The 15,116-nt window shown below is 53.6% G+C and overlaps 2 protein-coding genes across 2 annotated transcripts in view; both read left to right on the forward strand.

The window, feature by feature from the left end:
* Positions 1-42: 42 nt before the first annotated feature.
* On the forward strand, positions 43-736 carry ATP5MG (ATP synthase membrane subunit g). Its single transcript, XM_082493771.1, has 3 exons — positions 43-194; positions 314-474; positions 553-736. The coding sequence occupies exons 1-3, from the start codon at positions 131-133 to the stop codon at positions 649-651; spliced, it is 324 nt and encodes a 107-aa protein (XP_082349897.1). The 5' UTR covers positions 43-130; the 3' UTR covers positions 652-736.
* A 2,242-nt stretch (positions 737-2,978) lies between these two features.
* Positions 2,979-15,116, forward strand: part of KMT2A (lysine methyltransferase 2A) — a gene marked incomplete at its 5' end in the record, with an annotated part of 45,238 nt that continues 33,100 nt past the window's right edge. The window contains 3 exons of the mRNA XM_082493913.1: positions 2,979-3,284; positions 3,378-3,449; positions 14,336-14,405. Of these exons, the coding sequence (XP_082350039.1) occupies positions 2,979-3,284; positions 3,378-3,449; positions 14,336-14,405 (448 nt within the window). The remainder of the gene's footprint in view (positions 3,285-3,377; positions 3,450-14,335; positions 14,406-15,116) is intronic.

Raw genomic sequence — 15,116 nt, forward strand, 5'->3', positions numbered from 1 at the left:
GCCCCGCCCTGCGCGGGGTCCTGCGTGCGTGTGGGCTGTCCCGGCGGACGCCTGGCGCCGGCGGGGCGCGGGCAGCCGCGGCGACGGGGGCCTGGCGCCGGCGGCGGGTGACATTGAAGGAGGCGGCAGCATGGCGCAGGCCGGCCAGAGGCTGGTGCAGCGCATCGCCACCCGCGGGCCACAGCTCCTCAGTGGTGAGCACCGGGGACCGGGGAAGGGGAGCGGGAGCGAGAGCGGGAGCAGGGCGGGGAGCGGGAGGGCCGGGCCCGGGGTGCCCGCCGGTGGGATCCACCGTCTGTGCCTTTCCCGGCAGCCGCCGTGGCGTACTCCAAGCCGCGCCTGGCCACGTTCTGGTACTACGCCAAGGTGGAGCTGGCGCCGCCGACCCCCGCCGAGATCCCGCGGGCCATCGACAGCATGAAGGCCATGGCCAGGGCCTTCCAGAGCGGCCGTCTGGCCCAGCTCACCGTCAGGGTAAGGGCGGGATGGGCACCGGGAGCGGGAGGGGGAGCGGGCTCCAACCCGCCGACACCGCGTCTTTGTCCCTTGCAGGAGGCGCTGAGGAACGGGCTGGTGGCCACGGAGGTGCTGATGTGGTTTTACATCGGGGAGATCATCGGCAAGCGCGGCCTCATCGGGTACAACGTCTGAAGAACCCCCCACCTAGGCCAGGCCGCCCCTGGTGCCGCAGTCCCACCCTGTAACAGCGCTCGTGACAATAAAGCCAGGAACCGGTGCCGAGCTGTCCCTGGTCTTTTGTGGTAGTGGGGGTGCAGGTCAGCCCCTCCAAGGGGTCACACCAAAGGCTGATCCCCCAGGATGGCACAAGCGCTGGTCCAGTGACACCACCATGGGTCGTCATGCTGGTGCTCAGCCCCAGACAGCGCTGGGGAAGGCCCGAGAGCTCCAGTTTCAAACTGGGAGTGCAAATGCTCTCCTTGGTTTCTGAACGTGTCTCAGGTCAGCTGGCGGGAGCCAGAGAGTGGCCAGAACTTTATTGCCACTGTCCCGCGCCACTGGCTGTGGCTCTGGCTTTGGGGTCAGCAGCACCATCCCGGCCAGCTCTGCCGGTTTGGGGTGGAGTGGCAGCCTCCAAGGTAAGCAGAGTTCTGCTGTGCGTGTCACCTTTGCTCCCCGCATAATGGTGCTTGTTTCCGACCAGCTTCTGTAGAGGTGGGTACAAAAACCTGGTGACATCACCTGTGCACTAATGGGCTTCCAGAAGATCCTCTGCCGGAGGGGTTCCCTGCAGCTGGTGGTGCCTCTGGGGTTGGGCTTAGCTGTGTTTACTGTCCCAGAAGAGGGTTCCCATCTAGGAACTGGAAGCTATCCCAGTTCGCTTCTCCTGTCCAGGAGATGTCAATTTCAGCCAAGCAGCAGTGTTCCTGCAGAAGCGCTTTTGTTCCTGGGGTTTGCTGGGTGCTCCCGCTGGTTCCTTTGCTGCTTGAGGATTTGGCCATTTCTTACTCCCCTCCAAGGAGGTGGCATGCTCTCGCAGAGGGCACCAATAAACCCAGCTGGGGCTGAAGCCGTCGAGGGTGAAGGGTGACCCCGCAACCACCACCTCCCCGGTGCCTCGTGGCTCCCCACTGCGCAAACTCATCACCTAGCAGACACATTCCAGTGGAGGGAACCGGCTGGGTGCCGCAGCATGGATACATTAGCAAGAGACAGACAGCAAGGCTGGACGGGGGATTCAAGGTGTGATCCTGATTTGCAGGAGGTTTCTGGACCCAGGAGAACGTCCCTGAGGACAATCCCACCTGGGCCTGCCTGCCTTGTGGTGCTCTCTGGGGCACAGGGCCTTGTGCTGCAGCTCCTGGGCCAACGCTGGACACGAGTGGCTGGGCTGCCTTCACAGTGAGCATCAGCTTCAAACCGGCTAGCAAAGCACGGGAGAGCTTGGAAAGGCTCCAGTCCCCTTCAGGCTGCCTGGAGAGACAGAAACCGTCTCATTTTAATTCTCCCTGGAGGTCCTCAGGAGGAGCCGAACTGTCGGGTAGGGGGACATAGCAGAAGCGACATCTGTAAACTCTGAGGGCTCCTGCAGCTTTTCCGTTCTCTTTAACATCACAGGTACTGTTGGGTGACTGCTATAAGGGGTGAACAGCCTTTCTCTCCTCGGTCTCTCCCTCCCTGCAGCTGAGGAGCTTGGAAGGAGAGGGGTGTGTTATGTTCCCCAAACGGAGTGTTCTGTGAGGGATGCTCTTGTATCAGCAGTGGTGCTGCTCTCGGGGAATGGGGCGGGCACCTGTTGGATGTTAACCCCGTTCTTGCTGTGCTGTACAAGATGGAGGCCAGCCTGCTGCGTGACGCCAGGGACGGGAGGTGGCTGCTGGTCTATTGCCACTGCTGTTACCTTCCTCGTGGAGACAGCACCTGGTGGGACACGGGTCTGGCCGAGGAGGCAAGTAGGGATGGGACTGGGGCAGGGACAGGCTGAGGCCATCAGCGCTGCGTACCCCCGCGCCACGCCCCCCTCTGTTCCCCCCGCTGAACCGGCCCGCCCCGAGCCCCGCTTTCCCCGCTCTGCTCCGCACCGGCCCGGGGGTCGCTATGGGGGCCCAGGCGCCCTGTCAGGGGCTGAGGGGCCCTGTCAGGCCGGGCCGCCCTCCCGCCTGGCCGTCGGCCCCGCACCCTGCATACAGCCTGGCACGATGCAGGGGGCCGGCGGGGCGGTCTATGCCGTATGCGCAGTCCCGGGCGCAGGGGGCTCGTGCCCTGGCTCGGTATAGTCGCCGCGATTATTCAGGCTGCTGGCGGTCCGCTTCTGCGGTATCCATGTTTCGGGGCCTGCCCGCGCGGGGCCCCGCGCCTGCACGGTCCGCCGAGTTATCGGGGGTGGCGGCGGCAGAAGACTGCGCTATCCAGGGCGTCGGGCCGCGCTGGGGCGCGGGCCCGAGACCCTGCATATCGCCCAGCGTTATGCCGGGCTAGCACCGGCTGCGCATGGCTCAGCCAGGCGCCCGGGCGGCGGGATGGCGGGGCCCCGCAACCTGCATGACGCCCACCGTTATTCAGGACCTCTGCAGGCCAGCGACGCGCTATCCAGGGCGCGGGGCGCGGCCCGGCCCCGCTCTCTGGCTCGTCGCCTCACAGTAAAGATGGCGCACAGCGGTCGGTGGCGCTTCCCTGCCCGGCCCGGCAGCGGCGGCTGGGGCCGCCGGGGGCTGGGGGGGTCCCGGCTGCGGGTGCCGGCTGTGCGGAGCCTGCGAGCCGCCGAGCCGGCGGCGCCGGCGGCGGCGGGCGAGGGGGAGCGCGGCGGCCCGTGCTACGGCGGGGCGGCGGGAAGCGGGGGAGGCGGGGCAGCGCCGGGCTCCGGCGGCTCCGGCGGCCCCGCGGCCGGGGTGGGACCCGGCTTCGACGCGGCGCTCCAGGTCTCGGCCGCCATCGGCATCAACCTGCGGCGGTTCCGCGCGGCCTGCGGCGCCGAGGCGGGCAGCGGAGAGGTGAGGAGGGGCGGCGGGGCCCGGGATGGGGGGGTGGGGGGTGTTCGGTGAGGGCGGGCGGGCGCGGCCCGCGGGTCCCGCTCCGCAGCATCCCCGCTCCGCCCCGGTGCGGCCCGGCCCGGCCCGGCACACCCCCTGCCCGCACCACACCGCACCGCCCGGACACACCTCCGCGCCCGCGGGGCCCGCGCCGCCGCTCCCGCGCCCCGCACAAAGGGCGCGCCCCGCTGCTGGGGATATGGGGGGGGGGCGGCCTCCGCGCCGCCCGGTCCCTCCCCGCCGCCTCCGCCTCCATCCTCCGCCGCCGCGGGGGCGAGCAGCGCGCTGCCCGCCGCCGGCAGGTAGGGCGGGCCGGGAGCGGCGGCGGGTGCGCTCCCCGCGGGGCCGGGCTGCCCGCCATCCCCCCGCTGGTCGGGATGCTCGGTGGGGAACGGCGGCCTCCCCCGGCAGAGGGGGCGCGGAGAGAGCCGGGCTGCCGTGCCCTGGGCGCCCAGCCAGACCCCGGGGCTGGCACCCACCCACAGCTGCCTTGTTTTTTCTTTTTTTTTCTTTTTTTTTTTTTTTTTTTGAGTTGCTCTTCTTCCTGCCTTCGGGTTTTTTTTTAATTATTTTTTTTTAAGCCTTTCTAAGGCAGCCAGAGCAGGAGTCTGACAACAGCCCACCTATTGACAGAGTAGGGAAGACATGATGGGGGTGTGTTACTTACTACAAGCTGCAGCGTTCCTCTCCCCCGGCTCTTGTTTTGCATCGCCTGTTAGCTTCATCTTTGCACTGGCAAGAAAATTCCCCGGGTCCTTTGTGGCAGGAATGCTTAATTTTTTTTGAAAGGCCAGTTCTGTCTCTTCCTGTACAGGCAGATTGTCAGCTGCAGAGCGGGTGAGCGTATCTTTGTCTATATTTTGCCCATTTAAAGAGCAGTGGCTTTGCTATTCTATCGCTGGTGATATCAGAGTTTACCAAAACACACATAAAAATACATTTCTCGTGCGTCTTTCCGGCTCGGTGCTGGTGTTTTCTGTTGGGTGCCGTGAAGTGGAGCTCGTCACCCGCGGCTGAGCGGGAGTGATTCCTGGGCTGTAGAGCTGCAGCTCCAGCAGGCTGCGGTGCGGGGAGGAAGGGGGTTGTGTTTGGGCACACAGAGCTGGTCCTGGAAGTGTATTTAGCCTCACTAGTACAACTCGGACTGCATCCTTTTGTTTAGTACTGGTGTCTCAGAGGTGGTGCTTTGGGATATTTGTACGTTTTTCTGTTTGCAATAGACCAGGTTGCATGGAATTTACCAGGTCCACTTGAAAGAAGTTAATACCTCAGGAGCACTTGTTGAGCGGCAGAAATGACTGAAATCTGGCTAACCAACCTGACCGCAGAGTTAACAACTCAGGATATTTTGGAGGGGGGCGAGTTGCTTGGTTTCTCTTCTTTTTTCTTTTTTTCTAAGATGACATCGGGTTGTTTGGTTTGCTTTTTTTTTTAATTCCAGTTGTCTGAAAGTATATTTTTGCGTGTCAAAAAACCCTCTAAAACATCTTTGAAAGGTCTTTGCGAGTCTGGCCTTTGTGGCTTCTCTGCTTTAGAATAAAGTAGCTTGCATACAGTTTTGGTGCCAGCAGCTGATGAAGACAGGGTCTCTTGGATCTTAGGGACTTTACTTCTTACATCAGTTTTCTGTGTAGCTGCTGAAGACTTCTGTCTAGTAACATTACACAGAGTGGGAACTAATGATAAATGTTCTTGAGGGCTTGGTGCCTGTAGGTTGAGATTGACCTGACTGCTTGTGAGCAGGGAAGGGGTAAGCCCAGGGTGCTTTTTCTTGCTGTAACTTTGCAACCTGTGCCTGCCTTCTCGGGCATACTGGGAGAGCAGATACTCTCGTGTTCACATTCGGTTGGCTCACTGGGTTGGTTTCTCTCCTTGGGTGATGCTGGAGGGACAAAGCACTTTTGCGTTGAAGGAGCTGGTTCTCCTGACCGTTGCCTTATTCTGTGCACGTTATAGTCGCAGTGAAGATCACAGCGCTGCTGCCAGTCCCCAGAAGCACTAGGACAAGCTCTTCGCTGCTGTGGTGTGAGCTCTCTGCAGGGTGGGAGTGGGCGATGTGAAAAGAGCTTGAGCACATCTAGGAAATCCACGTGCAGGTGCCGCCCATGGTCTCTTTAGAGGAGAGGGCGGCCATGTGTCAGTGCTGAAACGGTGATGTTCTGGTGCCCCTGTAGTACCCTGCTTTGGGTGGAGATGTTCTTCGAGAAGGGGGCTTCCAGAAGACCCCTGCTCACTGAGGCTCACCCTGTCCTTTGAATGACTGCCTGGTGACCATTTGGTTCCGTGGGGTGGAGGGTGCAAGCCTGAACCAAGCCAGTCACCATCTTCAGCAGAGTTGGCATTCCTTGTCAGGAATCGACACCAAGTTGAGGCTTTGAGTTGAGGAGCCTGTGGCAATCAGGGGAAGAAGCTGTGTTATCTCTTTATAGACAACTTCTGCTCTGCTTTCTTATTTTTTTGACCTCTTGGTGGCATGCTGCGTTCTGCTGCTCACTTGTGTAAGTACCTGTTGAAATTGTGCATTACCATCAAAATTTGATGTAACACAAAGGTAGAAGTCCAGAGCAAGTGTTATGCTTGGTCTTTCCCTTTGCTCCTTGGCTGCTTTGTGGTCTGTAGCATACTTTATTTCTCATCTAAAAGGTACCTGTGTTGTGGGGTGTCGCTGCATACTCCCAGGTTTCTGGTGACTTTGTGCCAATCCTTGACTTCGCTGAGTTATCTTGAAACCAGCTCGCTTTAAGGGAGCAACATTGTGATACTTGATTCTGTCACCGCAAGAGCTGGGGGGGGACTTTTTGCACAGTAAAGCTGTAACTGATCGAAAACGGTGGCATTTGTACCGCGTGTTACCCTTTCTGCTGGATGTGAATGGCGCTTTAGCAATAAGGGAAATCTAGTTGTGTTTTCTTGGGTCGTTATGTCGATGTTTGGGATAAAAGAAGCTTGTGCGTAGCTGTTAATATCTGCTGTGCCTGTCAGTTCGGAGCTTCCTCCCCATCCCTGAAGTTTAATTGAAGCTTTGGGTCATAAAAGTTGAGAGCGTGTTGGATGCACGTTGGCAGTTTACTCCATAAATCTGCATCAGCTTGAAAGTTGCAGAAACTTGAGGTTTGAAGTGGAACGTTGTGGTGATGATGGGGTCTCCAGTAGCGCTGCTGCAATTGTACATGGATCATAATTTTTTACGAGGTAAATGTTAGCATCTCAGACGCTCATTGATGGCTGCCTTGTTTTGAAATGGTACAGGGTCCATGTGCTGGGAGGAAGGAGGGGCTTCCATCCTGCCGCCACGGTCATGCTGGAAGTACAAATGATTTCTCTCCTCCACGGGCATTAAATTTCTGTCTGCCTCAAAATTTCCTCTCTTAGTGTCACGTGGAACGGTGACTGTCAAACTGCCTGGGTGTTTAATCTATGACGTGGAGGTGTAGAGCCCTGCTTGTTACTGGTAGCATGATTACTGCACACACATGGGGCGATAACTGCTCATGGGTATTGATGTAAAACAAGAGATGTGTGGCGAAGGCAATACAGATCATGGCCCAAGAGACGGAGGGCTCCTTCATGCTTTTTCTCCTTTCAGAAGACTCGGGCACTCCTTTGTCAGGAGTGTGAAAATAAAAGTGTATGTTTTAACCATCCTGGTGAGATTCCCATGTCTGCGATTCAGTCAGCATTACACCATACTCGAAACCCTCAGAGCAGCGGTTTTGTGAAGCTTTTTGGCAGAAGGGGATTTGGGGCTCCCCATAAGAAGCTGTTCTCGCTGGAAAGTGGTGTCACTGGTCTCGCTGATGGCTGCAACGAGTGGCTAAGGCAGTTTCAGAAACAGCAGCAACACACTCTGACCGGTTTGCTGCGGGGGCTTTTCGATGTTGCCCTTCCTTCAGCTGGAAAACTCACAGGAGAGACTCTTGCAGCAGTGTGTTTCACCACGTGCTTATGTATTGTCATCAAAACGCTGAACTACAGATTTTACTGTGCCACTTTTGGAGGAAATGAGGGAAGAGACTGGGTAACTCTTTTGAGTCAGTAGTTCGCTTCTCCACCTTTTTTCGCTGGCTTCAGCGTGCATCCCTGCAGAGGCTGCCTCCTCCTGCCCGGTGGAGTGCCCGTGGAACGGTGCCAATGGCTCCCACAAGAAAGTGGGTGACGGTGGGCGCCGACACTTTTCTCCTGGGACGTCTGCAAGGGGACACACTTGCTGCAAGTTTTCCAGCTGTGGCACCAAAGCCTGCTGCCTGTATCTTTTTTAAGCAGCAAGAATTAAGTGGGAAGAGGCACTGTCTTGTGTGAAGTAAAACTGCGACAAGGAGGTGTTTTGTTCAGGTTTCAGTTGTGTTTGGTCTCAGTGAAGAGAAACACAGGTAACCTGCTGCAGTCAGAGGGAGCCTTCCAGCAGAGGGACTTCGTTTTCTTGCTCCAGGTCACAAGCCAGCAAAGGTTTGTCTCTCCAGCGGAGGTCATCTCCTCTTCTTGACCCGTCCTGTAGGCTCCCTGAGGAAACACTGTCTGGCGTTTGTTGGCAGGCGTCCTCATCCCCTCCCATCTCTTGCCAAGTCCAGGTGGGTTTGCTGTATTGGTAAAGGGCAGGCAAAGGCAGTCACTGGTGAGATGCTGCATCTCTCTCCAGCATTGGTGGCCACTGGGGATGACCCTGGCAAAGAACGTGGGTTCTTGCAAACTACTCAAAGGTGATGCTTCTCTGGCAATATAAAATCCTTTCAGCTAGGTGAAGCCTCTGGGGTCTCGATGATTTTGTTCTTTACCAAGAGTATTGCGGTTCATTGCAGTCAGTCCCCTCAGCTCAGTCCTGTGCGCCGACAGCAAGTGAATTCTCGGGCCTTAAGGTAAAGGGATACCACAACATTCCCAGAGAGGGGTGAGCTGTCTTCCCCTGCACCAAGCTGCAAAGCACAGCTCGAATACAATAACACTTTCATGCTTTGCCAGGTGGTGTATGTCTCTTTAGGAGTGAAAGATGAGTTTGCCACTACTAAAGATTTTTTTAATGCATCGATACAGCAACTTCAGAGCATAGCAGTGTGTGTGCTGAAGTACCTGAAGTTTTGCAGCCCACTGCTTTGGTGCATTGGGCAGCTTCATTAGTTACATCTACTTTTATTTAACAACAAGCTCTAGAACTCTCTCCTTTGCTCAGTTGTCCAAGTCCAGCTGAAGCATTGCTTTCCAAACGTCTGTTACAGAACTGGGAAAGAGAGAGAGATTTTGCTTGCCAGAAGCCATATGTTGCCAGTGGTCCCTTAGATGTGGTCCAGTAGGCTTTGGTCTCGCTTTTTTCTCACCGGGTGCAAGCTCACTCTTTCTAGGTAGTAGCTTGGCTGACCTTCTTCCTCAGGGGCAGTGTTGAAAGCTTGTTGCCACCAGAATGAGACTGCTTCAGAGGCTCTAAAAAGCATCCCTCATCATTCAGAGTGGAAACTGTACATCAGAGTTTCCCATCCAGGGTGAAAACAGGGCTTTGGGGAAAGCAGAGGCTGCCTGTGTTTTTGTAGTGGGCTGCTGCCATAAGTCAGTCTGTTCTGCTGCTGACGGTTTGGTCAGGTAGCGAGAGACTGGCTGCCTCGTTACCTTTTACCGCTGGATATTCTCATTTTCCTCCAAGCAAGCTGGCAAGGCTGATCTGCGCGCTGGGTCAGACTGTCAGAACGGGCGCTCTGGGTGCTGGAGCCCCATAAAGAGCAGCTTGCTCTTTCTCATTCTAAAAGTGTCGTCTGAGGGACTCTGGAAGCTGCAGTCCTAATCACGGCTGTATTGTCATGGTTGATTGCCAAGGGTAGAGCTGCATGGCAGTCACGGGGATGTATCTTCCCATTGTCATAGTCTGGGGGCTGCTGTGTGGCGGTGACCCAGCCAAGCACTGTTTCCTGTTCTCTGGACACACTGTGTCAGCTGTGTCAGTTGGTGCTGTTTTGAGGCAAAGCCCCAGCAGAGTCTGTGCGTCACTCCCGTGCAGAGCTTTCGTCTAATTAAAGGATGAAAGGACAAGTGGACCCTCAGACGAGTCAGTACATAACAGTAACCCCACATGCTCTGCCGCCTGTTAGCAATGTCACATGGCAAGCAGTCGCTTGGGAAGCATCTCCCTCAGCTCCCAGATGACTCCACTCCTTACAGGGGTGCAGAGCGCACCCAGCGTTTATCTGGGGGTTACTTGCTGCCAACCCTTGAGGATGTTTACTCCACTGAAAGGAGAGGAGTCTGCTCGATATTGTGCCATAGTTACTAAGCGGGCTTCTGAATGAGCTTCTAAAAATAGCTTATCTCTTTCCAAGAAGATGAGGTGCTGCATAATTGGAGCCAAAACCAAAACGGTGGACAGGAAGAGAAGTAAAGCGTTGTTCAGATGACTCTATTGTGAAATTAAATAAACCTTTTCAGGAGCTGATTGGAACAGCTGCATTGCTGGCTTAGTGCTTCTGACAACTTTGATGACAGTCCCCTGCGACTTCATGGATCCATGGTGGTGCGGGTTATGCTGTTATTCCTCAGGCAGAGCTTGGGACATCAGGAGCCAGTACCTTCAGGATAGTTTCTCCTTTGAAGGTGGATTTTCCTCTAAGATCTTTAGTCAGAAATGTTTTGAAAAGTAATTTTGCTCAAGAATGCTGTAATAGAGACTTGCTTGCCACTTTTGTGTCGTGTAGTAGGTGGGTTACTTCAGGAAAAGCCTGTCATCATCGGCTCACAACTCTGAGGTTTAAACCAGCTGAAGTAGGTCAGGGTTTGAGTGGGAGATGTACGTGGAAGCTCTGCTGCCCATGGGAGGGATCGTCCCTTGCCTGCTCAGCTAGGCTTCGTGTCTTGCACATGAGGCAAGCCTTCCCTCAGCCCTTGGTTCATAATCCTGAGTGACCTTCTCTGCCTTGCATTGTTCTTTCTCAGGTAAACGAGGTCACAGTCAAAATCATTATGGTTTTTAATCGCTCTCCATCTGTTGTGCTTTATAGTCACTTCTGAAAAACTGGAGGGAGGCTGTTCCTGCCTAATTTGCCTCAAAACTGCATTTTGACTTATGATGGCTGACTGGATGGCTTAGTCTGGCAAATGCCTGCTGGGGCTTAGTGGCCTCCTTGGTCTTCTCTGACAAGCTACAAGGCTGCCTTAATGGATCATGAGAACAACTGTTTTGAGGTTGCCAGCACACACATGGATGTCACCTGGCAAACAGGAATGACCTATTGTTCATGCTGCTCATAGTTGTAAAAGAAGACCGAGTGATTGTTTTGTGGAGAGAGCCCTTTTACCATAGACATGTCTGGTGACTGCTTGATGGGAAATGAGGAGAAAATGATCATGCCCAGGATATCGGGCCAAAGCCAGAAATAAGGTATCCCATTGGAAAAGTAAGGTAACAGGGCTCAGTTTAGAAATAATGCCAGTTCCAGGGGAAGCAAAAGTGGAATACCTCTTTCTTTTCATAAAGAGCGGAGGGCTGACTGGAGCGTTAGAGCCACACGATCGGTTCTCCTGTGTCTTCAGGCCTGGTGCTTCCTTCTGGGCAGAAAATATGTGTCTGTCATGTGACACTGGTACCTTCGAACACTGAAGTGTCAAGTTGTAACTTTAAATGCATGCTTGTTCTCTGTTACGCAGGTCTGACTGCGCAGTCAGCCTCTTGGCCACTCGGTCGGTATACGTAGGGTTATTTTCATTTACAACTGGGTGAGACTGTATTTAATATTAGATGCTTCTCTTTCTCTGTGACCGGAGGTTTGCAGTCACCATGCAATGGTGAGCATTTCATCCATGTGTAAGTCGAGTGCCACAAACTGCTTTCAGTGTAGATAACACTGAGCTTGGTCACCCCTCTGGGCAAGGGTGGTCTCTAACTCAGTCTTGTAAATAAGTCTTTGCGTCTGTTCCTCTCCCGGAAAATGGTTTGTCTAGTGATTTAGTGTTGAAGTGGTCTGTCAGAAAGGTGAGCAGTCCTTAGAGCTGGGTGTGTTGGTGCTGCGGTGGCAAGGGCTGGGCGTTTGCCGGGTGTGCTGCTTGGGTGGCCGTGCTGTGGCACTGCAGGTACGGCCGGCAGCTGCCCCTGCCCAGAGCCATTCCCGTGCAGCTAACGAGTGAGGTGCTGGGGAGCTGTTTAATTAGCGCTGGGAGGCTTGGAAAGAAATTGTTTTATGGAAGGAAATCGGTGCTGTCTTTTTTCACCAAGCAGTCTGTAGGATTTTCCTATAAGGGGCTGTATACATGCCTTAGGAACCCTCTGCTTGCAGCAGTAAGTTCTGTTCCCCTGGGGGAGACTTGCTCATACCCACGGAGGTCAGCGTTGTTTGGTCTGTCTCTGTGCCCAGCGTACACTGTGCGCACATGATGGTGTGTGTGGAGGTGCCGCACATCTCAGGTTTTGGTAGGCTGAGGAAGAAGAAACTACGTGGGGTGAGCAGCTGCTCCCTTTGCATTTCCAGACCCAACTGTTGGTAGGTAGGTTATTGTTTTTCTGCTTGCGTTCTCCATGTTCAGAGCATTCCAGACCAAATTTGTCTCTGTGGGCAGCCTCTCTGGGTGCCGGGGTGCTGAGCGAAGGCCTTGCCTGCCCTGCAGTGTTTACATCCCGCAGCAGCCCACGTGCTCAGGGAGCAGCAGGCGTGACGTGCTGGCAGTGGATCCCCAGTGCTGCAAGCAGCAGCCTTTCTCATTCTGGTTTTATTGCTCTTAGATTAAAGTTGAGAAGTGGTAGCCTTTCTCTTTCAGGAAAAGGTCTCAGAGGGTTCTGCGTTGATGCAAGGTTCCTCAGGTAGAAAGAATGCGTGTTGGCATAATTTTATTTCTTTTACGTTGCTTTATCATTGCTTTTTCTGGTTTTCTTGGCGCTGCTGCTGGGACCGCAAACAGCAGACAGGCAGCAGGGATGTGTGGCAGGGCAGGACTGTCCCCCTCTCCCATGCTGTGCAGTGACAGTTGCTGAAGCGATTAGGAACTGCAGCCCAAGCGTATATATGTTTTATCTGACTCGCTAGAGCATTAGTTGTGTGGAAAACTTGCACAGCCTTCTGCTCAGAGTATTTACGCTATTTGAATCATGTAATGCTCATCAAACAAACCAAGCGGAAAATTTTGAGAAATAGTTTGTCTTAAGCCTTGCTGCTTTTTATTGCATCATGACTTTGCTGTAGCCACAGGTACGAGTCTCAGTGTGTGTGGTTTAATTTATGTAAACTGGTTTCAGTAGCTGAGGCTCTCTGCCTGGCCTGGCCTGTAAGCAGATGGATTGGAAATCTCTCATAGAAGGCACAAGGCCGATAACAGGTGCAGTGCTGACAGTGTCTTTTGTCAGGCCTGAGCTACATCACCTTTGCACAACTTTACCTGCTCCTGTCCACAGTGTTGCACCTTTCTGCTTTCAGGATACTGCTCCTGTAGTGCTGGCTCTTCACAAAGCTCTTTGCAGGCTCAAGCTGTTACAGGAACAGCACAGTTACTGCTCCCATGCAGCCACATCGCACGGCCATTCCAAGGGACATCTCGGGGGAAACTTAAGGCTGGAGAACATAAATACCTGTGGTGAAATCAGGCTAGGAAAGCTGGAACAACACAAAATCAGCGTGTCACCAATTTTGGTGGCAGAGGAATAGGATTGCTATTTTGCATAGTCCCTGAAAAACCTGACTTAACGTGAGCAGAGTGCCTGTAACGTCACGCCTCTGTCAGGAGGACAAGCTTTACAGTGGGAGTCAGGTTTGCATCTCTCCTAAAGACAAAGTCTGAAGTGAATTAAAAAAAAAACAAAAAACAAAAAAAAAAAAAAAAACAAAAAAACCAAACCAACAACAAACCCCACCTTTACTGTAATCAAGAGTCAATTTTTAAGAAAATTGTCCTTGATGTTCCATACCATTACCTACACAGCTACTAGTGTCATCATTCCCTGCAGTGTTGGTAAGGGTTGTGGTCCCTTAGGAAGAAATGCAGTCTTGGTGGTGACTTTGCTGGGAGCCGTAGGGGAGGAAACAGCCTTCGGTGCCTCTGAGAGAAAGCTTGTTCCGCCACTGTACTGGTTTGCAGCATTTCTAGACAGCGCTATGACAGGCTGTGGCTCCTGAGGTGTCTGAACAAACACCTGTGTTGTAGGGAAGGCTCTGTCTTCCCCTCAGTACCTCCTTCAGTCTGCTTTAACTTGTTCCTTAGCCGGGCTGGGAGGGGTGATGTGATGAAGCTGGTGGGGTGGGATACCTCTGAAGGCAGGCTGATCTCTGTAGGCTCCAAAATGGCCCTGAAATGGTGCGTTTTCCTTCCAGAGGCTGTATGCCTCGCTGTTGGGTCTTGCGGGAGCAGGTGGAAGCCCTCCCTCAGGGGAGCTCTCAGGGACCAGCATGAGACCCAAGGTCGTGTTTGAGCTGCTGGATGCTCGGGCAGAGTTACAGACCTTGGATGGTTCTCCTCATCCGGAGAGGCTTTTACACAAGTTTGGAGGAAGTTAGTCTACATTTGTACTGGAAAAACAAAATGAAATGGAAACACTTCTCTTGCTGGAGCACGTCTTTAGGGTAGTTGGAATAAGCGCTCATCAAACTAGACCTTTGCGGTTTGATACGAGCAGTGGATTTTGTGCCTTAAGGGTTTGTTTCCACATATCCTTGCCCTCTGTTTCCCCATAACTCCTTTTGATCATTTCATAGCTGTAAACCGTAGCTGCTTTACACACTTATATAAAAGTTGTCTTTCCTTTTTAGCAATTGTTTGCTAGAAGAGCAAATGCTCTGTTGTTACTTGGAGAGGGAAAATGCTCTAGAATCCTTTCATTCTTTGATCACAGTGAAGTTTGTTTTAATGTTAATATCTGCGTCTTCAAATTTCTACCCACTTTCTCATTGCAGGATGAACAATTTTTAGGTTTTGGTTCAGATGAAGAAGTCAAAGTACGAAGTCCCACCAGGTCCCCCACAGGTATGTTCAAGTTGCGGGATTGGGTGTTGACTGTGTATCCTCCTTTGTGACCGGTTTGCCAAGCCTCTCCTGTTTGTTCCACCAAGTCTCATCCACCATAAAGGCCACCCCAGTCTTTGGATTCTGGTCAGTCAGTTCTGGGCTCTTCATGCCTGATCTGTTATGGAACAGGAAAACTTTGAGTAAGAGAGTTATACTGATGAAACTGTTGTTTGAAACCTCATGTTAGTGTTTTGGAGGGGCAGTTATTTTAATAGCAAGGGTCTAAAACTGGTTTGAATATTTCAGTATCTTTCAATAGATTAATTGTTGCCTGCAACCGGAACCTTCACTTTTTTCAAAACAAAACAAATATGGAACACTGGAGGATAAGCTGTAGCGAAGTTGTTGCATTTTCAGCTTTCAAGATGTAGGATCAAACCATGCTGGGACTGCCAGTGAATGCATTCAGGTCTGATTTATCTTCTTGTCAATAAATGCTCTCACCAAAGCACTCTGCTCATTCTCCACACTGATCTGCTCGCCTTGGTCTGGCCAGCAAATTCTGCTGTGGAGAGCCTTGCTAGTAGGGCGTTTCGGTGAGGAGCGCAGTCCGTGGTCAGAGCTGTGCGGAGACCCGGGACGGGCCTGGCTGGGTTTGGTGGGCATTGAAATGCATTGGCAGAGGTGAGCAGTCTAGGCTTGCGCATCTGCTTGATAATTCCAAGTGCA

Source organism: Vanellus vanellus (assembly GCF_965231255.1).
Source record: "Vanellus vanellus genome assembly, chromosome: 21".
NCBI classification, from domain to species: Eukaryota; Metazoa; Chordata; class Aves; order Charadriiformes; family Charadriidae; genus Vanellus; species Vanellus vanellus.

Coding starts and splice junctions, on each gene's coding strand:
- ATP5MG (XM_082493771.1), top strand. CDS start 131: ATGGCGCAGGCCGGCCAGAGGCTGGTGCAGCGCATCGCCACCCGCGGG. Junction 195..313: donor CGGGCCACAGCTCCTCAGTG/GTGAGCACCGGG, acceptor CTTTCCCGGCAG/CCGCCGTGGCGTACTCCAAG. Junction 475..552: donor TGGCCCAGCTCACCGTCAGG/GTAAGGGCGGGA, acceptor TGTCCCTTGCAG/GAGGCGCTGAGGAACGGGCT.